This window comes from Sardina pilchardus, chromosome 10 (genome assembly GCF_963854185.1).
Source record: "Sardina pilchardus chromosome 10, fSarPil1.1, whole genome shotgun sequence".
In the NCBI taxonomy this organism is placed as follows: Eukaryota; Metazoa; Chordata; class Actinopteri; order Clupeiformes; family Clupeidae; genus Sardina; species Sardina pilchardus.
This window is the reverse complement of record NC_085003.1, coordinates 21,337,256-21,365,193: the sequence shown is the minus strand read 5'-3', so window position 1 is coordinate 21,365,193 and position 27,938 is coordinate 21,337,256. Positions and strand designations below refer to the sequence as shown.

At 47.7% G+C, this 27,938-nt stretch overlaps 1 protein-coding gene across 1 annotated transcript; it reads right to left on the bottom strand.

The window, feature by feature from the left end:
• Positions 1-96: 96 nt before the first annotated feature.
• glg1a (golgi glycoprotein 1a) lies at positions 97-27,836 on the bottom strand. Its single transcript, XM_062546977.1, has 26 exons — positions 27,462-27,836; positions 20,329-20,358; positions 19,569-19,655; positions 19,211-19,426; positions 18,733-18,936; positions 18,203-18,274; positions 16,284-16,470; positions 15,923-16,134; positions 14,368-14,489; positions 13,862-13,963; positions 12,898-13,051; positions 11,979-12,116; positions 11,803-11,889; positions 11,441-11,503; positions 11,030-11,143; positions 10,703-10,791; positions 10,404-10,521; positions 9,971-10,063; positions 9,551-9,688; positions 8,177-8,300; positions 7,680-7,822; positions 6,571-6,672; positions 6,340-6,447; positions 5,166-5,286; positions 4,631-4,737; positions 97-4,449 (listed from the first exon to the last, which is right to left on the bottom strand). Exons 1-26 carry the CDS (start codon positions 27,777-27,779, stop codon positions 4,282-4,284), a joined length of 3,417 nt encoding a protein of 1,138 aa, XP_062402961.1. The 5' UTR covers positions 27,780-27,836; the 3' UTR covers positions 97-4,281.
• Between the last annotated feature and the right edge of the window lie 102 nt (positions 27,837-27,938).

The window sequence follows — 27,938 nt, the reverse complement described above, 5'->3', positions numbered from 1 at the left end:
GAGTGCATTTTCATGCACTCTAATAAGAAGAAGAAGCCTTGGAAGAACAGTACAGTGCATTTTCATGCACTGTAATTACTGACATGGAATGCAATATAAAAAGCAGTAGACTGATTTTATTAACAACTTTTCAATTTGACCTGTACAGAAAAAAAAATACAAGAACAAAGAAATGCACAATGTTATTCTGTTACATCTCAATAGTACATGGCATCATCATCTTTGAGAGAAAGAAAAAGGTAAAAATAAAAATACAAAAACAAATGTTTTAGAACCATTTACCACTTGATCAGTAAAGTCATTTTATATATTTCAGCTGGACTTCAAGGAACTCTCACTTTGTACGTACAGTACACAGACGGTTTTAAAATAAAAAAAAGCCTTTTCCACACCTGCAACTGTACATGTAAGCGAGTGAGACAGCCGTTTTTGTCCAGAAAATGACCAAGAAAAATTAGGATCGGAAAACTTCCAGTTGACCATGTTTTTGTACAGTGTGAGTAATGTACCTGTTTGTCTGGTGTGGAGCTTGAGAAGCTGACATCAGCAGAGAGCTGAAGCAGGCGGGGGCTGGGAGTCACGCCCCCCCCCCCCCCCCCCCCCTCACTCCACTGGGGCATTCACAAGGCACTGAGGCCCATGGGAGGGGGGAGCGAGAGAGGTTTCAGATAACGTTGATAACAAATGCATAGAAAAACGCACAAACACCCAACAAAAGCCAGAGCGTTAAACAGAGCAAGGTCCGAAACCTTTGGGTTTGGCGAAGGAAACGATTCACTCATGCACAAGATAGGCCACGTTGACTTTTCTGCTCTCTCTTGTAAAGTACCGAGTTTAAAACAAGATATCCACACAATGCCAAATGCTGAGCATGAATCAACGCTTTCTTCCCAGTAAGGAGGATCCTTGACTTGCCACGACACCTGGACGTTTGGGGCGCTTTAATAGGTTTCCACTCATTTTATTTCTCCTAATGCAAATGTTTATAGCTATTTACAAAGGCTTCCCTCCCTCTCGTGACGTCAAGCAGGAGTCAGAAAGCACATTTAAATGTCTGAAATATAAATTTGCAAGGTCCACTTTATGCTCTGTACAGTAAAAGTACGTGTTCCAGACAAATGACAAGGCCAATTCAGCACAAGTGTGCGGGGGTTAGGAACAGGGCACTCAGAGAAGACAGCTGATTGGTTGCAGTAATGGTCAACATACCACAACAGCGAATAGGACCCTGGGACAGTGGCAATGGGGCGGGCTGGAGTGGTGTGAGGGGGGAAAACAAGGCTTTGGAGGGGAATACAGCAGGCACACACACAGACGGGGGAGATGGGGTGCGGGTCAACACCAGGGTGGAAATGAGACGTCCTGGACCACAGGTGAGCAGATAGTCTGAGAGACAGGCTTGGGATCTATGAGAGCGCCCCCCTGTGGTAGCCTATGAGTTGAGGCAGATCAGAGAGATCTCTGTGTTTTGCGAAGGCTATGCACAAACCATAGTACAAGTCCAACAAACTGCATTGTGAACACACAAGAGAGGCCATAGCTTAGTCCTTATTTGCTGCCTTCGTGGTTTCCTGTTCCTCTGCACACTGCCACAGTCTCTCCACAACTCAACCTCACACGGCTGACTAAGGGCAGAGCCCGAGCAGTCAGCTGGTAGATCCAGAGGGCATCACGACAACATTCAAAATCAGTCCAGAACATCTCAACCCCAAAGCAATTCAATGTCAACTCAAACTTAGTTCAACCATGAACAATCTCAATGAATCAACCGTCCCCCCCCCAAAAAAAAAATCTCAAACCAGCCATTCTATTCAGAATAAATAAGGCTAGGACTAACCCCTACCAAATAAGGAGAATGAATTGTGCAGTTAAATACTAGGAAATGGAGAATTCACTTCAGTTTTGTGCAATGAGTTGATGTCTTAAATACTAATGTGACACCCATGCACAGTGCAACTCTGGTCAGCAGAAGACCATCCAGAGAACCATAACAAGCCGAAAAATCGAGACACAGGAACATGGGCTGTGGGTGGTCTCGGTTCACGGTCAAGTAACCATGGCAACCACGCAGCGGCCGTCTAAAAGGTTCCAGGAGCTCTATGTGAGCGGCCGTACGCGTATCTTATGAAACTATGGCATAAGGTCAACGCACGTGTGGCCATGATGTGGGATAAATCCAGAAGCTGCCCATGGTACCCTGTTAACTTCACCTGCATTGCCCAGTGCCTAAAAGTCGTACCCATCCTGCGCCGGACTACGGAAGGTTACGGAACTCCAGTGCCTTACACAACAGGCCTGAGTGCATCCATATCTCGACACGTCTAGCCGCTTTGGAAGATATTTATAACTATCATTATTAACAATACTGTAACAGTTGTATATATTATTCTTAGAGCGCACACACACACAGACCACTGCATGTGCGGATCTGAGACTTTGCGGACTTAAAAACAAACAAACAAAAACATCAGTCAAATATAAAATCAACACATCATCACCGTCATCGTTTGTAGACGTTCTGGTAAGGTTGTAGTTGTTCTGGTCACTGTGACAGGAAGTGACACGCGGTGGGGATGGCCCCAGCTGCCCCTCCAGTGGGAAACTGCAGGGACTCCAGTGGCGGCTTACGGCTCACAGACGGCAAAGAGACAACACCAACACTCCTCTCCTCAAGTCAGCAGTTTCAGGGCAACTCATGAGATTAGCGTCTCATAAGACGAGCCAACGACCACCACAGTTTACCTCGAACCGGCACTCAAGCACACACACACAATTCATGGAAAGGTCATTTAGGCAAACAAACCAAGCCATTCCTCCTACGCATACATAAACAGGCGCACACACACACGTGCACACACACGTGCGCACACACACACACACACACACACACGCACATCACACACAAACACACACACACACACACACACTTGGCCATGCAGCCTTTCCAAAACAACAAACAGCACGATTTCTTCTGAAGTTGCATATCCCAAAATCATAAAATCTAAACAACTTATATAAAAACCCTCTGCAAAATAATCGATAAAGAAGAAAAATGGCGAAAGGTAAAGCAGCAGGAAAAAGCCAGTACAGGTGAGGAAGCTGGGGGACAGGAAGCATAAGATACATAAATAACATGAAGGGCAGGTAGAGTGGCTGAGTGTCAGTCTTGTATCAGTAGTGCAGTAGTGGAGTGGATATGCAGTGTAGAGATATGAGTGCATCAGTAGTGTGCTGGAGTGAGTTTGGAGTGTATTAGGGTGCATCTGTAGCGTATCTGCAGTATAGGAACACATCAGTAGTGTGCTGGAGTGAGTTTGGAGTGTATTAGGGTGCATCTGTAGCGTATCTGCAGTATAGGAACACATCAGTAGTGTGCTGGAGTGAGTTTGGAGTGTATTAGGGTGCATCTGTAGCGTATCTGCAGTATAGGAACACATCAGTAGTGTGCTGGAGTGAGTTTGGAGTGTATTAGGGTGCATCTGTAGTGTATCTGCAGTATAGGAGTACATCAGTAGTGTGCTGGAGTGAGTTTGGAGTGTATTAGGGTGCATCTGTAGCGTATCTGCAGTATAGGAACACATCAGTAGTGTGCTGGAGTGAGTTTGGAGTGTATTAGGGTGCATCTGTAGCGTATCTGCAGTATAGGAGTACATCAGTAGTGTGCTGGAGTGTATTAGGGTGCATCTGTAGTGTAACAGTATTTCTGTAGTGTATCTGCAGCGTGTTGAAGAGTCATGACTGTTTATGGAAATAAATAATCACCTCCTTAACACAGAAAACGCAGAGATGGAGAAAGACAAGACATTCAGACAGAAGAAAAGAGAAAGAGAGAAAGAGAGAAAGGGGCGGCAGGGGAGGGAGAGGTGGACAGTCAGTCAGTTCTTTCGGAGGGGATGGGGGGGTGCGGGCAGGTGTGTCTCTCCTCCTCGGTGTGGCAGATCCAGGTGGTGCCGGGTGGGAAGTAGGGAGCAGGTGTCCTCTGGGTCCAGTACGGTCCCCCAGTCACACATCACCAGCACAGCAGTCTCTGCCTCCTCCACCTCCTCCACCTCCTCCCCTGGCCCTCCCCTCCTCCCCCACACACCCACCAGAGCCAGGGAGGAGCCTGGGATGGGGGGGGGGGGGGGGGGTCCTGGGCATGGATGGGCCAGCTGAGGGTGTGAGGAGAGGGCAGGGGGGAGGATGGAGGGAGGGGGGGGTATTGAGGGGAGCGCAGCTGTGGAGGAGGGGGTTAGGGCGTGGGGGGGCGGGGGGTGGAGGTGCTCAGGACTGGGCTGCCCTCTACCTGTCCTTGAGCTGCTGGGTGATGCGCTTGGTGATGCGGCCGCACAGCAGCCCCATGAGGAAGAGCAGGGTGACGGCCATGCCCAGCATGGACAGGAGGTAGTTCTTGGCTGGGGAGGTCAACACCTCGCCCGCCAGATCAGCGAAGCCCTCCGCCGGAGCCGCCTGTGGAGAGAGAGGAGAGAGAGGTGGGTGAGGGGAGAATAGAGTCAATATAATGGAATGTCTGCATGAATAACTGTATTAAACACTATTTGCCTCAACATACTTCTCAGAGAAGTACAAGTATGAGTGGGGGCCAATGTGTGTGTGTGCGTGTGTGTGTTTAGCATCTAAATGTGTGAACCTTGGCAGCATAGCTCCACATATCGATGCGATCCTGCAGTCTCTTCTTGCACTCCGGCTGTAGACGCACTCGCTTATCCTGCAGCGCCTCCATTAGACACGACATCTCTGAGAGGAGACACACACACACACACACACACACACACACACACACACAATCAACGTGAATTCTGCCTTGGCCCCGCTCCACATCCATTAATCATGCAGCTTTGTGGGGACTCCAGCGGAGCTCTCCTCCAGCCAGAGAGAGCGCTGGGGGAGAGAGAGGTAGAGAGAGAGAGAGAGAGAAAGAGAGAGAGAGAGGGGGAGAGAGAGAGAGAGAGAGAGAGAGAGAGAGAGAGAGGGAGAGGGAGAAGGAGAGAGAGAGAGAGAGAGAGAGAGACAGAGAGAGAGAGAGAGAGAGAGAGGGAGGGGGAGAGAGAGAGAGAGAGAGAGAGAGAGAGAGAGAGAGAGAGAAAGAAACAAAGAAACAAAGAAAGAAAGAAAGAGAGAGAGAGAGAGAGGGGGAGAGATGGAGGGAGAGATGGTGTACTCACGGCGCCCTCTGCCTGGCGGGATGGACGCGCACTGGTGTTTGATGTCCAGCGCGCAGGCCGTGTGCAGCACGGGGTCCACAAAGATGTCGGCCTTGCTCTCCTTCAGGATGTTCAACACCTCCTGCAGAGCCACAGGGACAGGGTGTGAGACGGACACAACATGAAAGGGTGAGAGAGAGAGAGAAAGAGACGAGAGAGAGAGAGAAAGAGAGAGAGAGAGAGAGAGAGAGAGAAGAGAGAGAGAGACTAGAAAGACAACATGACCTCAAAACCTCCAGCTCAGCCCTAGAGATGAAGAATATGAATTATTAGACAAACAGAATAGTTTGGTTCAGTGGGCGTTTCCAGACACAAACGCTAAGAAAATAACAGATGCAATAGCACCTGTTGGTTTTGGACTGGCGAGCAATGTTGCTCTTAATAACAGCTTACTGGTGTGAGCCCAGCGCTTCTGTGGGAGTGCACCACTGTTTCAGTGTGAGGAGGACTTGCCTTTTTGCAGCCGTGTGTGTGTGTGTGTGTGTGTGTGTGTGTGTGTGTGTGTGTGTGTGTGTGTGTGTGTGTGTGTGTGTGAGTGCACCACTGTTTCAGTGTGAGGAGGACTTGCCTTTTTGCAGCCGTGTGTGTGTGTGTGTGTGTGTGTGTGTGTGTGAGTGCACCACTGTTTCAGTGTGAGGAGGACTTGCCTTTTTGCAGCCGTGTGTGTGTGTGTGTGTGTGTGTGTGTGTGTGTGTGTGTGTGAGAGTGCACCACTGCTTCAGTGTGAGGAGGACTTGCCTTTTTGCAGCCGTGTGTGTGTGTGTGTGTGTGTGTGTGTGTGTGTGTGTGAGTGCACCACTGCTTCAGTGTGAGGAGGACTTGCCTTTTTGCAGCCGTGTGTGTGTGTGTGTGTGTGTGTGTGAGTGCACCACTGTTTCAGTGTGAGGAGGACTTGCCTTTTTGCAGCCGTGTGTGTGTGTGAGTGTGTGTGTGTGTGTGTGTGTGTGAGTGCACCACTGCTTCAGTGAGAGGAGGACTTGCCTTTTTGCAGCCGTGTGTGTGTGTGTGTGTGTGGGAGTGCACCACTGTTGCAGTGTGATGAAGACTTGCCTTTTTGCAGCCGTGTGTGTGTGTGTGTGTGTGTGTGTGTGTGTGTGTGGGAGTGCACCACTGTTGCAGTGTGATGAAGACTTGCCTTTTTGCAGCCGTCGTGTTTGATTTTCAGCAGGTTGCTCTTCAGGCACTCCTCCACCTGACCCGTCTGCTCCTGGGCCGCCACCTCCTCCGCACAGAGCCGCGAGATCTGAAACACACACACACACACACACACACACACACACACACAGTCAGAGTGCCACTGAGACAAAAGAGACGCAAAAGTGTATGTGTACAGAGACGTGTGGAAATGCAGGTGAGCACCACTGACCTCGTCAGTGCACTGGAGCTGAAGCTGAGGGTCCAGTCTGAAGTCCAGAGCCGACTCCTGCAGGATCACCCTGATCTGGTCCTCACAGTCAGAGGACAGACGCTGGACACACACACACACACACACACACACACACACACACACACACAGAAGTGTAAAACATCGTGAAAGCAGAGATACACTCTTGAATTGCAACATTGCAACTGTTTTCAAAAGTGGAGAACTTCAGTCAGGAATGCCTGTGACTCATTGTGAACATTCAATGACAGGCCAGCACTGCCAACCTTCTAAAACCCTGTATTCTGTTCTAAAGTTTCTATTCCATTCTATTCTCGCTCAAAAGAAACCTCTCAGACTCCAGCAGTAGCAGCACTGGGCAGGTCACATCTCACGCATGACGGATGAAAAGAATTCCCACCGCAGTCGCCCCTGGTGTATTTGCACACGGGGAAACGGACCAGAAAGAGTCCAATCAAACGGCTCGGTGATCAGCTGAAACAACAACAACCACGAGCCCAAGCCCGACCGCCCAGCTGCAGAAGCGGAGCGCACTCCCAAGGAGCCTCCGGCCGCGGACCGTCCCAGCTGACCGGGACTGGACAACAGAGCACCTCAGAAGAACAGGGCAGAGCGCCAAGAGACCGCACAAACAGACTCAAAATGGAGGCCACTACTACAGAGGCAACAGTTCCCTACTGCTATCCGTTGCATCATTGCCAAAGTTTAGGATCTATTCTTCAGCTTTTCCTGCTAGTGTACCAAAACACGACTGCGGCAAATCCCTGGTTGCTTATGATTAATAAATACGCCTTGACATTGCAGGTAAGGGTGTGTGTACTAGTGGGTGGGGACTTTTGAGGTTAAGTGTGTCATTGAGACTAAGCAAATTTTGAGACAGGAAAAAAGAACCTGTAAGTGTTGTCAGGCGCGAGAGATTTGAGCATACAAGCTTGAAGGTGGGTACAGCTGGGTGAATGGAAATGTGTAAGGGTGTGTGAAAAGACTTGTGTGTGCTTTTGTAGATGTAGAAGGTTCAATCATGTGTACGTGTGTTTGTGTGTGTGTGTATGTGTGTGTGTGTGTGTGTGTGTGTGCGCTTGTGAACAGACCTGATCTGCGTATTTCAGTTTGAGGCAGGAGATGACCTGTCCCTCCAGCTCATTGTCGTCTTTGGCTTTGGTCAGGATGTTCTGGCAGAACTTGGGAATGTCCGCTTTACAGGCCTTCCTCAGCACAGGGTTCAGCCGGTAATCTGAAAATGGCACAAACACACACGCACACACTCACTAAGGGCAAACACACACGCATACTCACTAAAGACAAACACACATGCACACTCACTAAGGGCAAACACACATGCACACTCACTAAGGGCAAACACACACATGCACACTCACTAAGGGCAAACACAGTGACTTAGCAGAGACACATGGGGATGGGTTAGCTACTCGCCACCTCACAGATCAGTTTAGCATCAGTTGCACTGACTGCATGGGTGGATGAGCCTCGTGGTGTTGGGCTCCTGGGTTGCATGAGCGTCTGTGAACCTCTCTACTGTATGCAAGTGACCACAGGTGGGCAGTGAGGGCCCAGGGGTCCTATGTACCTGTGTTCTGGGTGATCTGGCGCTTGGTGATCATCTGTTTGCACTTGGGATCCATCATCTCGCCGTTCTTGTTCTGGATCAGGCACTGCAGCATGTTCTTAGCGTCCGCCTCCGCACAGAACCTCTGCACACACACAGAACACAGCACCGACAGGAGAGTTAGAACACTACTAACACAGAACCTCTGCACACACACAGAACACAGACAGGAGAGTTAGAACACTACTTACACAGAACCTCTGCACACACACAGAACACAGACAGGAGAGTTACAACACTACTTACACAGAGCCTCCGCACACACACAGAGCACCGACAGTAGAGTTAGACACATAAAAAATATGTCAGCCCTTATTGGATATATGAGGTATAACTTGGTTTGCAAATTGTCAAATGTGGATATCAGCATGGGGTCATCAATATGAAAAGCAGCAAAAGGGAAAACAACATTCAAATCAGTGAGCTATGTGCAAAAGAGTCACAGAGGACAGGTACAGGTGTGTGTCAGTTGCTAAATCAGTCTGATCAGTCGCATGAGCGCGGCAAGTAAACAAGCCTCACCCTGACCAATCCATTCCTCCTGTCAAAGACTCAGCCGCTGGACAAATATCAAAATGAGGTCACCCGTCCAACGCTTTCCATCACACACTGAAAGTGGGTCAACAGCCACAGTTCAGCGGGGCACAGATGGGTTGCACTCTACTCTACGTCTACACCACACAGGCTACAGAGAACCCACTGACCAGGGCCGGGTTTCCCAGATTCGTTAAGAAGTTCTTAAGTGCTAAGAACTTCTTAGGAGCGCTCTAACAACGTTCTAAGAACGCTCCTTAGAAGTTCTTAGCACATAAGAGCTTCTTAACGAATCCCAGAACCCTCACCTGAGAATCCACTCTCCCTCTTACTAAATGCAAAGTCATGCACGCACTCTGTGTATAGCCTTAGTGCTAAAGTAATCAAGTCAGTATAACTATTTCAAATGGATGATACTGTAAGGTACTTTTTTGAAAATAACCATCTAACCTATTTTCGGGGTATAAACATGTTTTTCTAACCAATGACAGGATGCGTGTCCTTTCTTTTTGTCCATGTAGGCCTACATGGCTGCTTGAAGGCTATTCAGAATTGTACAACACTATAAATTGTTTCCTTTCAATGATGCAGAATATACCCATGATAGACAGGCATGTTTGTGCTTCAAGTGTTGATTCATACTGAAGAGCTCTGAGCACATCAGGACTCTGTGTGTGTGTGTGTGTGTGTGTGTGTGTGTGTGTGTGTGTGTGTGTGTGTGTGTGTGTGTGTGTGTGTGTGTGTGTGTGTGTGTGTGTGTGTGTGTGTGTGTGTGTGTGTGTGTGTGTTGTAGCTGCCCACCCGGATCATCTGCTTGCAGACTCTCATGAGTTGAAAATCCAGTTCAGGGTCCATCATCTCCGTCTCCTGCAGCTTGAACACCTTCTGATGGCACCGCTGGGACAGCTGCTTCTTATTCTCCTTCAGACACTCAATCACCTAACACACACACCACACACACCACACACCACACACCACACACCACACACCACACACACACACACACACACCACACACACACCACACACACACCACACACACACACCACACACACACACCACACACACACACCACACACACACACACACCACACACACAGAAAAGAGAGGGGGAAACATCACACACAAGTAAAAGGATCTTCTGTAATTGAATATGACTATTACAAATACCCCCCCTTGCGTGAATGCCACGCAGGTCCGTTGGAGTGTTTTGTTGTCTCACCTGAGCATTCCCGTAGGGCACGTTCTGACACATCTTCCTGATGTCGTTCTTGCAGTTGTCAAACAGGTCCGGCTCCAGACGAATGTCTTCTGACTGCAGGACAACACAGCAGAAGGGCAGCAGCTCACACAGTGGTCTGTAACTGACTCAGGATGACCCAGGATGACCCAGGATGACCCATGATGACCCATGACACCTGTCTAAGCTGATGGCCTCTCTCTAATATGCTTTGACTAACTGTAATAAGACTTTCTAAAAAATCTATTTAGCAATTCGGTTGAAAAGGTGGAGTGGCCGATTGACTGTATGTAGTTTGTGCGATCCCTCATAGACTGATGAAAGATTGTTTGAAGTTGAAGTGACACATCCTGCGTGTTGGGTGACTTTCAGGAGGAGGTGAGACGCAGAGTGCAGTCAACGGGAGAGAACTCACCATCTCCAGCTCCTCCACCTTGAGCTGCCTGCGGCACTTCACAGACACACGCTGGTCCTTCACATCCTGCAGTGTGTCGTTCCTCACTGTGGTACTCAGACAGATCACCACATCCACCCTGAGAGAGAGAGAGAGAGAAAGAGGGAGAGAGAGGGAGAGAGAGAGAGAAAGAGAGGGGGAGAGACAGAAGGGAGGGGTGAGTTTGATCTTGTAAGTCTGGCCTTATGAGTGCCCTGATGAGTTTGTGGAGCATGGGTGTGTGTGTGCTTGAGTGTGTGTGTGTGTGTGGCGGTTCTCACTTCTTCTTGATGTTAGGGCAGAGCTTGAGTACGTCCTCCTTGCAGGCCATCTTGAACTTGTAGGAAAAGCGAAAGTCCTTCATCTGGATCTGAAAGGCCGAAGGGAAAAAAAAATTGAAGAAATTTAGATGGAGCTTTTTTTCGCCTTCAATTATGAGAGAACCAATAAAACCCCTCAGCAAATTATGTATCTGCAGCGCATAATTTTATATTAAAATCTATACTAGAAAACCTTGACAATCACAGCTTTCAATCTCAACTGAGTCCCCCCTGCCTTATTGGACGGTGACTGGACATTTAGTGTGGTTGCGCGGATGTGCTGCTCACCAGCTGGAAGTGAGTGACCCCCACAGTGCACTTCTCGTTCATTTCCTTCTGGTGCTTATTGAGCACCAGGCACTCCATCAGGTCCCCCGTCTCAATCTGGTTATCCGCCACATCCTGGGGGAGAGAGAGGGAGAGAGGGATGGAGAGAGAGAGAACAAAGAGGAGAGGAGGTGTGAGGTGAGGAGGGGGTCTGGCCTGTCAGACTCCATGTCTGACTTCAGACAGTAGAGGGTGCTACAGCTACAACAGAACACAACCTGAAGCCACATAACGACTTTGACAAACACTGACAGTGACAGAGAAAGGAAGAGAGAGAGAGCCAGAGAAAAACGAGAGAGAGAGAGAGAGAGAGAGAGAGGGAGAGGTGAAAATGACACATGGGTGAGAATGTGGAATTTATTTCCGACTCACGTGGCAATGGGTCTGGATCACAGGCTCACAAGCACGGATCAGCAGAGCATCAATCTGAATGTCCTGGGGGGGGGGGGGGGGGGTAAAATTAGCATCCAAGTGATAATAGACTGCTCTGATGCGCAGCCATCTCTACACACAGAGTGTTGTTGAGGGTGCTCAAGATATTTAATCACACTTGTACACACACACACACACACACACACACACACACACACACACACACACACACACACACACACACACACACACACACACACACACACACACACACACACACACACACACACACACACACACACACACACACACACACACACACACACACACACACACACACACACACACACACACACCCTTACCTCAGACTCCAGTTCTGTCAGGTTGCCCACCACATCCTTACAGTCTGGGCCCAAATCATCCAGATGATCCTGCAGACACACCAGCTCCTGTGCAGGCCAACACAGAACATATAACTTTAGCACGTGCACAAATAAATATTATTCAGATTCATTTGTGTGTGAGTGTGTGTGTGTACCTGTCCAGCCTCGGTCCTCTCGCTGCACCATTTGCCGAGGTCGGTCAAGCAGCGTCTCTGCAGGTCAGGGTCCAGCTTCACGTCCATAGCCCTCTGGTGCAGGATCCTCTGCACCTCTGTACGACAATCCCGCGACAGCTACGCGCACACACAGACACAAACACACACACACACACACACAATGTAAGAACATGCAAGTACACGGTTATGCCTCATAACCATCATTTAGTTCCAGCACAAGATCTTACAGAAAATCTCAATATAATTATGCCACACCAGCCACCTCTCCATGTTAATTACTGCTCCCACCACAAACTCAACAACACATCAGCATTCTCAATTGAGAGAATCTCCTTCATCTGATTCAGTCATCTCCATAGTCATTCTCCTGTCATTTCTCAGCGCGGTGTTCTTGCAAATTTCACCTAATGCCCCTGAGGGGGTAAAATCACCACACTCTTGATTACCGTTATAATCTGCACACAGGCCACAAACACATGAGCATGCACACGTGGGCTGCTTCCACACTACTCACTCCTTAGACTGGATCTCCAGCTCCCCCTCCAGGCTGTAGTCAAAGCAGTGTGAGACAGACCACTATCACCTTCATACCAACGCCAGACACTTCTCTTTCAAAGCACTTACACCACACAGATCTCACTGTGGGGGTCTCATACACACACAGGCTCTCTGGGAACACTTTCTGGTGAATGTGCAGCCTAGAATGACATTCATCTTGGCCTCATTGAAAATGAGGGCTACCCTCAATGAATAAATGAACACCCTGAATAAATAAAGGTTGAATGAATGAATGAATGAATGAATGAATGAATGAATGAATGAATGAATGAATGAACGAGTGATATTCGGTAAGGTGACCAGGGGTGGTTCTGATCCGTGGCGAGCGGCGCGCACGTACCCGTCGGCCCTGCTCCTCGGTGCGGTAGGCGTGGCGGTACAGGCAGGAGAAGACGGCGCCGGGGGGCATCGACTCGCTCGTCTCGTTCCAGCCGTGAGTGTGGCAGATCCTCGCCGCGTCGTTCTGGCACTTCTTGTACATAAGGGGGTCCAGTCTGCAGAAGAGAGACACAGACACACACACACACACTTAAATACATAGTAATATGAGGAAACAAGACACTTTTTCAAAGGAATTATCACTCTCAAGGGGCCTACTTCAAAACATCCAAACGGCTTATATACATTTGACTAGTAGGTTTGGAGACTTTACAGTACGTCTCTGCTTAAAATGTGCTTGTAGTTCAGACCAAAAGAAAAAGAAAAAAGCTGCTAAGCCAGTTGGGTGTCCCTGAAGGCTTCCAGGCTAATAAGATCATATCGGCGGAGGAATAGCCCAGAGAGACATGTTCAGCATGTTCCATTATTCAGATCCCTTTCCTCCATTATTCAGTGGATGTAGGTGTGCTGTGCCTTGCCTTGCGGTGCTGTGCTGTGTCTGTAGGTGTGCTGTGCTGTGCTGTGTCTGTAGGTGTGCTGTGGTGTGTCTGTAGGTGTGCTGTGCTGTGGTGTGTCTGTAGGCGTGCTGTGGTATGGTGTGGTGTGTCTGTAGGCGTGCTGTGGTATGGTGTGGTGTGCCGTGCTGTGCTATGCTGTGCTGTGCTGTGCTGTGGTGTGTCTGTAGACGTGCTGTGGTATGGTGTGGTGTGCTGTGCTGTGCTGTGCTGTGTCTGATGGAGCACCGGTGGTGTGCTGTGCTGTGCTGTGCTGTGCTGTGCTGTGCTGTGCTGTGCTGTGCTGTGGTGTGTTGTGGTGTGTCTGTAGGCGTGCTGTGGTATGGTGTGGTGTGGTGTGGTGTGCTGTGCTGTGCTGTGCTGTGCTGTGCTGTGCTGTGCTGTGCTGTGCTGTGCTGTGCTCCTGCTCACTTCCAGTCTCTGGAGATGAAGTACTGTAGCTCCAGCAGGCGCAGCTCACAGTCCTCCACCATCTTCTCAGTGTACAAGTGCTCCATCAGACACGACAGCACCCTGGGGGAAACACAACGTGGATATTCATTGAAATCTCACATAGACAGACACACACACAAACAAACAAACAAACACACAGATACATAAAAAAAAAGCCATCTCAAAACATGTGCATTCACAAAATATATGGCTTCACAAATAAACAGATAAAAAGTAATGATTGGAGTCTAGTCCTAGTGATTCAAATCTGAATGACAGACACACATAAAAACATACAAGATAACCTGGGCTTAACTCTCTTTAATGTTTAACTTCACAATGGAAAGACAAATTCCAAAATAGACTCCCTGCACTGAAGTACCTGTCCTGACCTCAGATGAAGTATTATGGAGAGGCCTGTTGGTCTCTCAGGAGTGTGTGTGTGTGTGTGTGTGTGTGTGTGTGTGTGTGTGCGTGTCACTCACATGGGGTCTCCGTTGCGGATGTGTTTGCAGGCGGTCTGAATGACGGACTCACAGGCCTCGTTGAGGGCCCGGTCGATGCGGTAGTCGGCCCCGGGGTCTGCCTCCTGCACCAGACTCTGGAGCTGTTGCACAACACACGACCGCATGAGCAACCGGAACAGTACACCAGGTACAGCTCTCCTCCTTTTCCTTGTCACATGTGCAAAATCCATAATTCTCATATTCATTACACTCATTTCTAATGTATTCAGAAATCTAAATTCAGCTCATGTTCTAAATGATTACTTGATGTTAATGACATGCATTTTCACCCACGTACGTGCCTGCTAGTATTTCGGCTGTATTGATCGTCACCTTCCCTTTTTAATGCATTATTACCTTGGTTACCGTTTTTCTCCTACTCTCTTGTGCAGCCTCAGCTACACACTTCACTGGCCCTCTCTCACATGTCATCCTCGAGGGCCAGCATCACACTGGGTGGTTGCCTTTAGGCCGGGATCACATTAGCCAGCGGCAAGCGTAACGCAACGCTCAGACCATAATAATAAATCCAGAACATTCTATCTCGTTCTTAAGTTCAATCTTTGTTGCTACGTTCTTAGACAAATCTGATTGGTCAAAATACCTAAACATTCTAAAACTGATTGTGATGAGCCGAACCATTGAGAACAATAGGAAACCTGCCGCTTGCCGCTGGCTAGTATGATCCCCGCCTTAAGGTCTAAAAAGTGCCTTTCGTGCAGTCGTTCCATGAGCCTTGTGTGTTAAACGAAGAGCATGCTTTGATCATAAGCGAAGCGCCGAAGCTGTCAAGATGGTGACACTAATTCAATCTTAACAATGTCATTAGCTTATGACAGATAATAAACCTCAGTAAAACTGTGGCCACCTCACACTGGGTTGGTTCAAAAGGCTTTAAAAATAAGAGTGCTGATCATCTCATTCTATGGTGTTTAAGTGTGTGAGAAACTGGATGTGCCGTGTGACTGCAGTCTTCAGCGCCGACCTTGAGCAGGCTCAGAGAGGAGTGTGTGTGCATGCATTAATTTTATGACACCCAGCCACCTTCTCTCAGAGCCACTTATTCAGGGGCTACTGGCTGAACTTGTTCACCAACCTCATCTAAAAGAGTGAGCAGGTGAGAGTGCATGTTTCTAATTATACCACTGCTTGGTCAAATTTCCTATTGTGATGCGCTATTTGGAACGTGCATTATTTTTCGATACACCGCACGGCTATGAAGTAGTTCCCTTCTTGTGGGTTTATTACACTTGAATATTAATTCGCCAATGTGAATGTAACGGTAAAAACAGCAACGTTGTATCTAAGACAGCGGCAATATAAACGAAAATGATAGTAGCAGTGGTATAAGCGGGATAATCAACTCCGCGCCGTGCGTCTCTAGGAAAATAATGCACTTATCGAAGCCTGCGGCGTCGGGTCTTTATTACCACTTCGAACGTGCATTATTTTCCTAGAAACGCACGGCGCGTCGTTGATTATCCCTTACGTACCGTGTGTGTGTGTGTGTGTGTGTGTGTGTGTGTGTACTCACAGCCTTCTGGCAGAGGCTGTCCACCGGCCCCTTGTCCCCGCGGACCACCCTCATGAGACAGTGCAGCGTGCGCCCCTTGTGGTGCAGGCCGCAGTGCGCGTCGATCTCGCCCCGGCAGTGGAGCACGATCTCCGGGCTCAGCGAGTAGTCCTCCATCAGCATCCGCCTGTAGTCCAGCATCTCGCCCTGGCAGTCCCCACTGACCGGCCGACCTGAGGGGTCAGACAGCGGAGGGGAGGTAGGGGAGGGGGAGCCAGGAAAAACAAACAAAGAGACTCGGTGTTGAAAGGAAATCCAGGAAGTAGATGAACTTCAAAGCGCACGGCGGCGCTTTGATGAGTGTTGGAACGCACACACGCACCTCTGTGCAGAACCGACTCCAGGCAGAGGAGCAGGTAGGAGAGCTTGGCCTCACGGGCGCGGGGCATGTTGGTGTCCTGGTTGCAGCGGTTCTTGCGCAGGTCGGCGCGGCAGGCCTTGGCCAGCGAGTAGCTCACCTTGTAGTCCTGAGCGATCAGCTTCTGACGCGTGGACAGGGAGTCCCTGCACTGCGCCCCCACAGGAAAAGAAACAAAAAAACACTCAACACTCCCTCTTTCATAAAAACAACTAACATTTCAGTTGTCAGACTCAGAACCACTGCTGTCACTTAGAATACAATACAGGTGTGATCTAGAAAGAGCATATCAGGCCATCAGACTTGAACTAACATCAGTCTTCACATCACTTTGTTGTTATCAGCAGTGCTCTCGCAAGGTCAGAACAGAAAAGCCAGACCAGCAGCTCTTTGCAGACAGATTAGACTCCCCTGCAGTAGAGCATGCATCTGCAGAAGACACTTAGCACTTTCAGTGCGCCATCTGGGCAGAGCATTGGGCAGGGCAGAGAGCCCAGGATCAGATCAATTCTCAGGGAGCACAATGCCCAATAAACTGCTCACTCAACACTGAACCTCACTGGGGGGGACGGGACGGGACGGGACCCTGTCTTGGCCAGCTTTAAATGCTAGCTGCCATGGTAAGCTGCATCTACATGTGTTGCCACAAAGCCTTCTTGAGCTGCCAGAGGAGCATCTAGCAGTCACAGTTTATCTCTGTAGGCCTCTAGTCAGAACACAGTCAGAGCATAATGGAAGATGGAGCACTAGTAATGGCAAACACTAGCCTTGGCTGGGTGATCACTTCTTTTGACAAACACCTGACAAGCAACACAAGAAGGGAATACAGTACTGTATTTTTCAGGTCACCCCCGGGAGGTATTGTTATGCAAATGTCCAAGTTCTGCACACTTTCAGCCAGAGATTAGGGCCTGCACTATGCCCAAAACATGTGTGCATAGTCTCACCTCCCTCACCCGTTATCTATACATGAATGAAAATATCTGAAAACAAAACTCATAGCCATAGGTTATTTTGAGACTTTCTCCTCAGCATTTTCCTAACCGTTAAAACGAGGCAGATATGACGAGGCATTGCAACAATGTTTACATAGATAGGCTACATTATAAAGTTGGCTGCAAAGATTATGCAGACAGTTACACGCCCACACACACACAGACACAGGCTACATTATCGAAATCATATGCCGGACGCTTTAGGCTAGTCTTTGTACATGAGTATAGTTAATGATTGGGCTATATAAGACCACACTTTAATAGTGGTTGGTGTAAACTAGGACATTTTAGCGTCCCGATAGGCTTTTGTCAAGACTCGGGACATGCAACTAAAAATCGGGACTGTTGTCTGGTCACCCTTTTCTTTTTGGTTCAAGTGTCCAGTTACATAGTCTCTGTATGGCCTTGGATTTTGTGAAACAAAATTTCTAAATAAATGCTTATAGTCCGGTGTGACTCATATATGTTTTTTCCCTCATCATGGTGCATTTCTTTGACTGGTGCGACATGCACTCTGCAGCGACTAGAGTCCAGAAAACATTGAAAAAGGGGGGCAGTATGAGCTGAATGGGAATTTAAAACAAAGCAAGTACAGTAATTTCCAGCGTATAAGCCGCATTGTGTATAAGCCGCAGGATAGTGTTTTATGCAAGTTAAAAGAAACAAAACCATATTTACACCATATTAACTGCCCCCCTGTATTAACCTCATAGCGGAAGAAATTTTGCAAACATTTATAATAATTTTTTTGCAAAAATAATCGGGAAATTACGGTAAGGGAATCTTCCTCATCACCCACCACCGCTCCATTCAGTAATACAGCTCTTGTATGCAACTGTGAGAGACAGAAAAATGCACATTTGAGAGGGCGAAATTTAGCTGTGTTACCTTTTCTGACATGCCATCCTCAAATTTGTGGTTGAAGAGACACTTGTAGACCCGTCCCTCTCCTGCTGCAGTCTGGAACACAACAGAGTTGATGTGTTGAGACAAGTATCAAAGCGCTCACATTTCAAATCCAGCATTAATACCTTCATTAACTTATAAAAATGAAAAGGCCCTCAACAAATCCCTAGTTGTCAAAGTATGTGGGATGATGACTACCAGCAGTATGTTTACTTGGGCATTAACGCTAAATAAGTGCCAAGCACCACTGCCCTGTGTAGAAATGAACACTGGTGCTACAGTTTCAGCATTAGTTCCGCACACCACACCTCTGTTGCTCTGTACACACACACAGAGCTCAGCTCTCTGCAGTCAAAGACATCTCCCCATGTCCATACACCATACATGTTTACACCTTCTTAACCAGCCCTTTCTACATTCACACTCACTCCTGGCAGAAGTTGCAGGGGGCACAAGATTAACGCCACCACAACCTTCTGAGAAAACAGACAACAGTACTACAGGCAACGTACATTTTCACAGAAGCGTTCGCGGTCATCGCGGCAGGCGAAGTATAGGTGACGATCGAGGTGGAAGTCATCGGACGAGAGTTCGGCCACTCGCATGATGGCCTTCTTGCAGTCGTCCTTGATGCCAATGTGGCCAGGCTGCTGCTCTGCCTCCGTCACCAGCCCCTTCTCCAGACAGGCAATCACCTCGCCCTGAGAATGCACATCCTGGCAGGGAGATCAAAAACAGCAGTTTGTGATGAACGCACTTTAACGTTATTTCTGCTTATTTATCAAAAGTTGGACCTAATACTGATCCAGGTGGAATGGCATTTCAAAGATGCTTCACAGTTTTTAGATATATACCGGTAGTACAGTTCAGTTGTAAGGTATTTGATATGCTTGATTTAAGAGATATCAGTACATGAACTGATAATAAATCTGACAGGGAGAGAGGAAGAGAGACACAGGGAGAGGCATGAAGCAGGTGAGGGGAACTTGCCTTCTCTCCTGTGTTGATACTCCCACAGTGTAATGTGTTGATGTCTTCACGACATTTGTCCATAAAACCGCAGATGAGCCGGTAGTCGCTGAAGATGATGGTGGTCATCTTGGTGATGTACTGATTGCAGTGGTGTTCACTGATGTTGCCACGGTGATCTACCAGACAGGACACCAGGAAGCCTTTCCCCTTCTCCTCCTGAGCACACTCCTTTACCTGCGCAAGGGAGTTTGAAGAGAGAGATTCACAACATGAAGTTACCTTCAATCACGACAGGACAATAACCCATGACTGGACATACACAAAATGGCAGCCAGCTTTTGAATGTCCAGGTAGATCCTCACAACACATCACTCACTTCGCTGATGGTGCTCTTGCAGACCTCCATGGCCACAGACTCGAACTTGGGGTCAGTCGTCAAGTTCAGCTTGTAGTTCCATAGCAGCTGGAGGAGGATTGACACATTAAAACGTAATACACTTTATTTTCCACAACACTTTCAAATACCCATCAGTGCAATAAAACACACAGGTACAGGCCTTCATCTCCAACAAGTAGATAGATAGATAGATAGATACTTTATTGATCCCCAAGGGGGAATTCAAGACTATCATAAAGAGTCAGAGCCAAAAACTGCTCAGCCATCATGCCGTCACAAGTCCTTATGATTCCACCTGGCTTCCTGACATCCGCTCTGTATGGTAAGCTGAACTACTGCTCCACTTGATATGAGTGGAGGAAGTAATCATATTACATGTAATCAACAACACTTGCCAGATGTTATTCAATCTGAATATGGGTAGGACAGCTTCACTTCCTCCACAATATTGATTCAGCCCCCTGTAGCTATACACACTGCAGAGGCCAGGCTACGGTTTGATGGGGGATGATGGGGGATAGACACACACTCTCTATAAGCCTACCTGCCTGTGGGAATCTGAACTACGGTGGTGCATTTCGTAAGTATTTAACATTTTGAGTAACTGCTGATGGCCTTAAGTAAGATGGGGGATTTGCTTCCATTAACGTCCCCCTTTCAGAGAAGAGAGAAACCGGGAACTACTGACTGTGACACATTAGACAAGACAGAAGCTGTTGATGAGCACAGAATGACTTACATGATTGCAGTCGGGAGCCAGCTCTGTGTCCTGTGGGGAATTGGAGAGAGAGAGGAAACAAAAAGAGAGAGTGAGTGAGTGAAAGGGCAGAGAGAGAGACAAACATAGACATCTTTCCTCATGCCGGAGGCTTTCTCTCCCGTGACTTGGAGAGACTATTCTCTAACCGACACACAAGCATTATCCTACGCACACACACACACACACACACACACACACACATCCTTAAGTAGTCTACACCATACAGAGCAATCAGTGTGGTCAGCTAAATGGGTGAATGATTTCTAAGCTTCTGTGCGATGGCAGAGATGATGGTGGCTATTCAGACACCCACCCACACACACACACACACACACTGGCCATTCACCACCCCCACCTTTCCCAGTCACACAAAACCGTACAAGATACAAGAGATACGATTAAGGAAATCATACAAAAACACGTAAACCATTCAAGCTTTACAGATGCACAGATGATAGTGAGACAGCCATGGGGTAGGGGCTTGGTCTCTGAGAACATGTCTGTGTGAGTGTGTGCAATCTTGAAGAGCCACAATCACAGTGAAAATACACACACACACACACACACACACTCTGACAGGTGCTATTCTCCTCTCACTCACACTCACCTCACAAACACAACTGTATCTACAATCAGGCAGGGACAGAGAGCACAGGCAGGAAAGAAGCATACCAACTGGGATCAACATGACAGAAAGCTGTAAGTGTGAGAGTGTGAACATCTGCTGGCTGCACCTCAGCCAGTGATGACTAGACAGCTTCCTCCCCAGAGGAGACCCGCATTTTAGCGACTTCCAGTAAGTCGTCGCCATAGCGACAGTCTAGCCCTCCACACCTACTATGACGGCTGATGGAGCTTGTTGTCATCTTAACCGTGTGTACAGCACAGAGCAGGGGTGCAGATGATATCTTCAAAGTACCAAAGGGGGACCAAATTGTGAGCGAAAACCCAGATGGTGAAATCAGGCTTCCAGATATTGGACCACCACTTCTAGCCTATTGTACATCACAATATTTAAAACTTGCAGGGTTCCCATAGTCATGGAAAACCTGGAAAAGTCATGTCATTTTAAAATCTCATTTTCCAGGCCTGGGCAAATCATGGATTTCAGTAATATATGACATATGCATACATGTATGCAACATGTTTTCTGACATATGGGGGATTTGATGACTATTGCATGCATGGGATAGCCTGGAAAACCAGCGCCAACTGCTGGACGGCAAAATGTTTTGCCTGCATTTGGGTCTGGCCTCGGACCATTGAACATTTTGAAAACACTGCCCTGAATCTGGCAGATGGCAACTAAACCAATCACAACGCAGAGATGTGTTTTGAATCAACGCGGGCGAGGCAGAGGGCTCTGGGGCGGGGTTTTGAGGGAGCGTTGGCCTATAGGCACAGACACGGTTTGAAAGACAACGGGTTGTGCTCATCAACAATGTTCCGTTGTATCCATTCATCGAGGCCAGACTAAATTAGACATCCAATCCATTTAGGCTGGTTTATCAGGCTATGCATGGGATGTATAGAATTATGCAAAGCTTGTTAGGACCCCCCTGAATTAGAGATGCACGATATTGAATTTTAGCCGATATCCGATATGCCAATATCTACAAGCTCATTTTGGCTGATTGCCGATGCCGATACCGATATATACACCTCTGCTTTTGAATGATTGAAGTCTCTTGGGTACTATAATTAATCTGTCATTATGATAGGGTACTTGCTGTAGATATGGGACATTAAAAACATAATTTTTAGAAATAGACATTCACTCATGAAAACTATTGAAATTATTTCAAATATGGCACTCATACTAACCTAAACATTTCTTCGCATGCGCATCATTTGCGCGCCACCTTATCGGCCAGGTATATCGGCAGAAAGAAGCAGCCTGGTTTAGTCTACAGATTAGCTAACGTCGGGATGACCAGGTATATCGGCAGAAAGAAGTTAGCCTGGTTTAGTCTGGGATGGTTGTTAGTAGACAAACTGATCAAACATTTCAGATATCCAACGGTTAGTAGCAGAGTGCAAGTGAGATTGTGCCGTCTAAACGGCTGTGGTAGTGCTGTTTTTCATGAGATGCTTTATTTAGCCTAGTGTGTAGCCTAGCATGTAGCATGTAGGGCTTTTTTTTCCTTATCAAAAGTGAGGGGGACGACTGCGGTCTCTTCAAAACTGCAGGTGTCATATCCCCTGCTGATGCTCTGATGGGAAGACCTGCGAGAGCCAGAGCCAGAGCCAGAGCCAAAGCCTATTACAGGTGAGGCTCCGTTAACCCCCTTTACTCACTCTGGATCATAAATGTTCGTCCAGACTTGAATATGTCAAGCCTTGAGGGGGATATGAGCCACATGGATACACGCCTCCACCTGGTCTGCACGCAGACATACTGTAGGCTCAGGCCTGATCCGTGTCCAACATCACAACAGATGGTGGGATCCCTGCCTCCAGGAGAGGTCAAGGAGTGGCAGCCGCAGCAGCAGAGAGTCTGACTCGACTCTTTTTCCCCCTGTTCACCTGGGCAAACGGATGAGGATAAGGCAGATGGGTAGGGGTATTGGCTTTGGGACTCTCTGAAGGTTGTCAGGGGGATTCTAGGATGTGGTCCTTAGTCACACAATACTACACCCATTAGGTCCACAAAGCTGTGAGAATAGAAGGGACTTATTCCTAACACAAGAGCAAATGGGTTGTAATGCCAAACCACATTACTAACCACTCACACCCTCAAAAACAACAAAGACTCCAAACAAACGTCAATTACATAGCCAACTCCAGCCTACAGGCCTTATCAAGCACAAGAACACACACACAAAACTCCTCAACACACCCACCAACACTTCCAGACATCCCTGGCTGTCTGCCTGACACACATGCTGTCGCGCTCTCTCTCTCTCTCTCACACACACACACACACACACACACCAAACCAAAGAAGCATGCCATTAAAAAAACATCTTGCCTCAGTTTTGTAGTAAATACCTGGCTGAACCTACTTCACTGACCGATCAGTTTCTGCCCCCAAACTAGGACTTAGGCACTTGGTCTTAGGTCATTCAGAGGTTTTAGCCTCATTTGAACAAAACAGGCCATGAAATTCACTCCATGATTCAACTGAGGCCAACGTTTATAAGCCACTGCACAAATAAGCACCACAAGCAGCTCCGCTTCTCTACAGCTTCAGAAAAGCGCCGGCGTGAACTGAACTGAGGCCAGAGTAAATAGGAGCAGGAAACGGAGGATAAGTAGAGCGAATGGGGTACAGGGTGCAAGCGTGAGGTCAGGTGCAGGACACAGAGGATAAGTAGAGCGAATGGGGTACAGGGTGCAAGCGTGAGGTCAGGTGCAGGACACGGGGGGGGGGAATCAGAGCCATATAAAGGGAGAGTTGCGACAACCCGGGTACAGAAAATTCGGTTTGTGACGTGGTTCGTGTAACTTCAAATAGTTCAAAATAGTTCCCGGAAGCGATTGACTGTTCGTTAGAATAACCGTCTTTTATACTGTCTGTTAACGAGAACGCTATTAGTGTTCGATCCTAACTTCCGGGAACTATTGTTGAGAAAATATGGAACATTAGCGTCAATGGAGTTGTCGCAACTCTCTCTTTATATGACTCTGGGGGAAATCAGGGGAAACAGTATCCACACACAGGGTCAAGTACTGAGATCATTGGTGCAACATTTCTGCGTTATGTCTTCATTAGGCAACATCAGCCCAATCTACGCAACCCAACCACTGATTTGCTTTATCAGCATAGAATCTGCAAGATATTCCTGTGAATGCTACAGTCCTTCAATCCTTTAGCTCATTCATTCATTCATTTAATCACACACTCCACCTCAAACTGGTGTGTGAGCGTTCTGTCGTATAAAGCCTGCCGAGCATCACCCAGGTGAGTGTTACACCTTAGTGGTGGCTAGTGAGATTCCCCGGTCAATGCAAAGCGCTTTGGGTGCCTTGATAAAGCACTATATAATATAAATTAAAAAAGTCCCCCCGGAAGTTGAAACTCAAGTCAGTCACTGTCTTCTAAAGGTACAGGAGCAGCACGCCCTCTTCCAGTGATGTTTAAACATTTGGGAAATGTCTAATGCACACAAATCCTAACCCGGATCCTGGCCTGACCTTTCACTTCACTGGAATTTCCAGAGAAGAGGCCACGGAGCAGGAAGGGAAGCAGTGGAAAAACTGGTTCAGCTAGTTCACCTAGGTGAGGATGAGATTAGGATGGGTGGGTGGGTCTGTGGAGGGGGGGGGGGGGGGGGGGCGCTGCACAGCGTGGCTTCCTAAAGGCTCGGGAGCTTCTGGGACATGTGGATTAGGAAGTGGCGGGGCTCTAAAGGGAGCCAGCCGTGTACATCCGGCCCACACGCCACGGCCTCCAACGGCAGCAGATGCCAAATCCCGGGGAGCCGGGAAGCCTGCGAGCGCAAAGCCCCGGCATAGCCTCTCAGAGCTGGGAGAATCTGCTCAAAGCTCTTCCTCAAAATCCAACGAGCCCATTTCCTTTAGCTAAAGCAGCACAGATCTAAGTCATTTTCATCCCTCAGAATCTCATTTGGTTTTCAGCACACAGATCTACCTTATTTCAGCTACGTGCTGCAACTCCCAATTTCACTTGATTCAAATCACTGGAAGGAACGTGATTTGCGTATTTTTATTTTCCCTTCTTTGTGAGATCTTACATCCTAACCACTTACTGATTTGTGTAAAACCAGGGATTAATACAACACTGTATATAAATCAGACTAGCTTGGTCATTATCACACATCTTTAAGCAATAGCCTATCAGTGATAAATTCTACACACAAGACTGCATCGCATTCTTTTGGAAATCCTCAGGCATACCCTCCTGGGTACTCTGAATTTAAAGAAGTAAAATTAAAGTGTAAGCATCTGGCTATGGTCCTTTGGCAGGGTTCCCATATGCAGCAAAGATCCATCACCTCACCCATAACAAACTGTTTTTGACTTCATGTTATAAAGCCATAGAGACACAACCCAGCAGCTATTGCCTGGAAAATCTCACCTATGAGCAACGCTATGTTCGCCACAGAATCAAAGGGATGACATGGCCTAACAGAATCAGTACATTTTTTATTCACAAAGAGAAACCTTGATGAGTTCAGCAATGGTCTAAAAACAGGCTCTCAAATCCAATCAAACTGACAGCACAACCTGCTGTGACCCCGTTCCGCTGCAAAGCCTTTTAAACTCCTCCTGTGGCAGGTCTCAAAGTCGTCTGAGCAAAAGAATAGTCTGCATTATAAGGCCATTGTCTGACATGTGTTTACCATGAACATCCAACAGTGCAAGGAGGCACGAGACATAAAAAAAAGATGGACACAAAGCAGCCAGTCACCTGAGTCTCTCTCAGGATTAGAGAAAGAGCATGCAATGCCGTTTTCTGTCAGTTTTTTCAGAGAGCGAGTGTCACTCTCAAGTTAGGTCAAGTTAGGGCTGGCACGAATTTCGCTGCTGAAAAGGATGCAGTGAAATACTTTTCAAAGCCAGGGACTAGCTCAGACAGCAGGGAGGGGAGGAAAGGGCGAAACACAACACCCGTGATCAGGAACCCCACAGCCTACCCACATCAGACGCCGGGGCCAGAGACGGAGGCTGATCCTGGCCTTGCTCTCCATGGCTGCATGCCTTCACTCTGCCCACAGGCCTTATTATAGCATCGGCACTCTGCCCTGTGATTGGGGAGGACAGCTCTGACAAGTTAGCGAACCCCTGTCAAAGATGGGGAGTGAGGGCGGGATGGGACCACAAAAAAAGTCTCTCAGAGAGCCTCTGTGAATGGGATGTTTGGTGACGCGACCCGAGGACAATTAGGGTCCAGCACAACTTCACTGCTGACCTTTGGAGGCCTAATTGCGGAAGAAAATATTTGAGAGACAGATATTATGATCATCACTCCTTCTTGTTAGGGAAATGTCTCCTAGTACTTTAGTCGTGGGAAGCCTAATATTTTTTCAGGAAAATAAAAACAACACAACACTTGGATTGGAATACTTAAGATTTTTCTTCACATAGCTCAGGCAGTTATTCAGACCCATTTGTAGATGCCACACAATCTAATGCTATTTGTATTGGGTGAGTAGGCTACTGGGCAGAAACGACTGATGGAACAACACTCTGATTGAGCCTGACCACACAGAGGGAAGTACTGTTTCTTCCATCACCACTCTGATATATGACTGGCCTACAGAGATGGGCAACCCAGAAAGGTGTGCTGCCACATGCTTGGCATCGGTGCAAAGACAAACTTCCCCAGCAGCCAACTGTAGAGATGACAGATGGAGACGCCGGAAAATGGATAAAAATGACAACACTGACAGCCATGTCCAGAATCATTCCCCGTTACAGACGGTACTGATAGCAATGTGTGCGCGTGTATGTAGACTGCAGTGTAACATATTGGCCTTCATGCAAACTTTAGGCTGGATGGCACCCAGATACAGCAGATAAATACACGTCACTCAAAGACACATAACCATTCCCAGCTGGCCACCATTCAGCGTACGAAACTTATTAGCTAATGTTACCATAAGACAAGCGTGCACCAATTCATAACTCTAACGTTAGCCTTTATCTCACATTAAGGAATAACGTTAGTGATAAAATGTAACGTTACCAGTTGGTGTAGCTAGTGATTCACTTACTCTGTCCAACTAGGTGACACACGATAGCTTTCTTCCTACACGATTTATAAGTAAATATAACGGTTTCTTGTCCGATGAGGTTAGTTTAGCTTAAGGAATGTTGACGACGTTAAATTATAGAACCAGCTAATATTAGCTAGCTTGCTAGCTGCTGACAAATTTGACCCAGAGACAAAGTGCATACCTATCCTTCATTCAATAGCGTTAGCATGCTAACAATCACACAACTGTAACTGCACATGAGATCAAGCCCTACACAAATGCAAGTGCCAACAAGATCAAGCCTTGGATGTCTAGCCCAGATGTGATCCGCTGACCCACAATCAATTGACAACCACTCTACATCTAGCCAACTAGCTATGTTAGCAAGCTATGCAGCGGCGACTTACACAAAGCTTCACGTTTCACACAAACATTCTCTATGCTTCTTACCTCCTTATGATCCTGCAGACATTCCAGCACGGCTAAGTTGTTTGACCAAGAATGCTTATTTGGACAAAGCCTCAACAGATCTTCCCGACAGGCCTCCTCTTCAGCCAGCTTCCAGCCGGTGGAACGACGGGGCTGCGCTGCCACAGCCCCGGGAGCTGCATTCGCAGCAACGGGCAAAACTCCTTGATTCTGTGGGATTCCAATATTATCGACATTTCCATTGGCAGCATCCTGTGTTTTTCCTGCTTTAACGAAGTACACACATATACACAAGGATAACAAAAGCAGGAGAGAATGAACACGTCTACAAGCCGCCATCTTCAGCAATTAGCTGGCGACGCGGTGGCGACTGTAGAGAGAGGCGGCTGGCTAGCTAGTTTTTTTGTGTGTGCGTGTGTGTGCGTTGCCATGCGCATAGATGTGCATACAACCTCTTCGAAGGTGTCTCACAGGGTATTTGGTTGTGTATTCATTGAA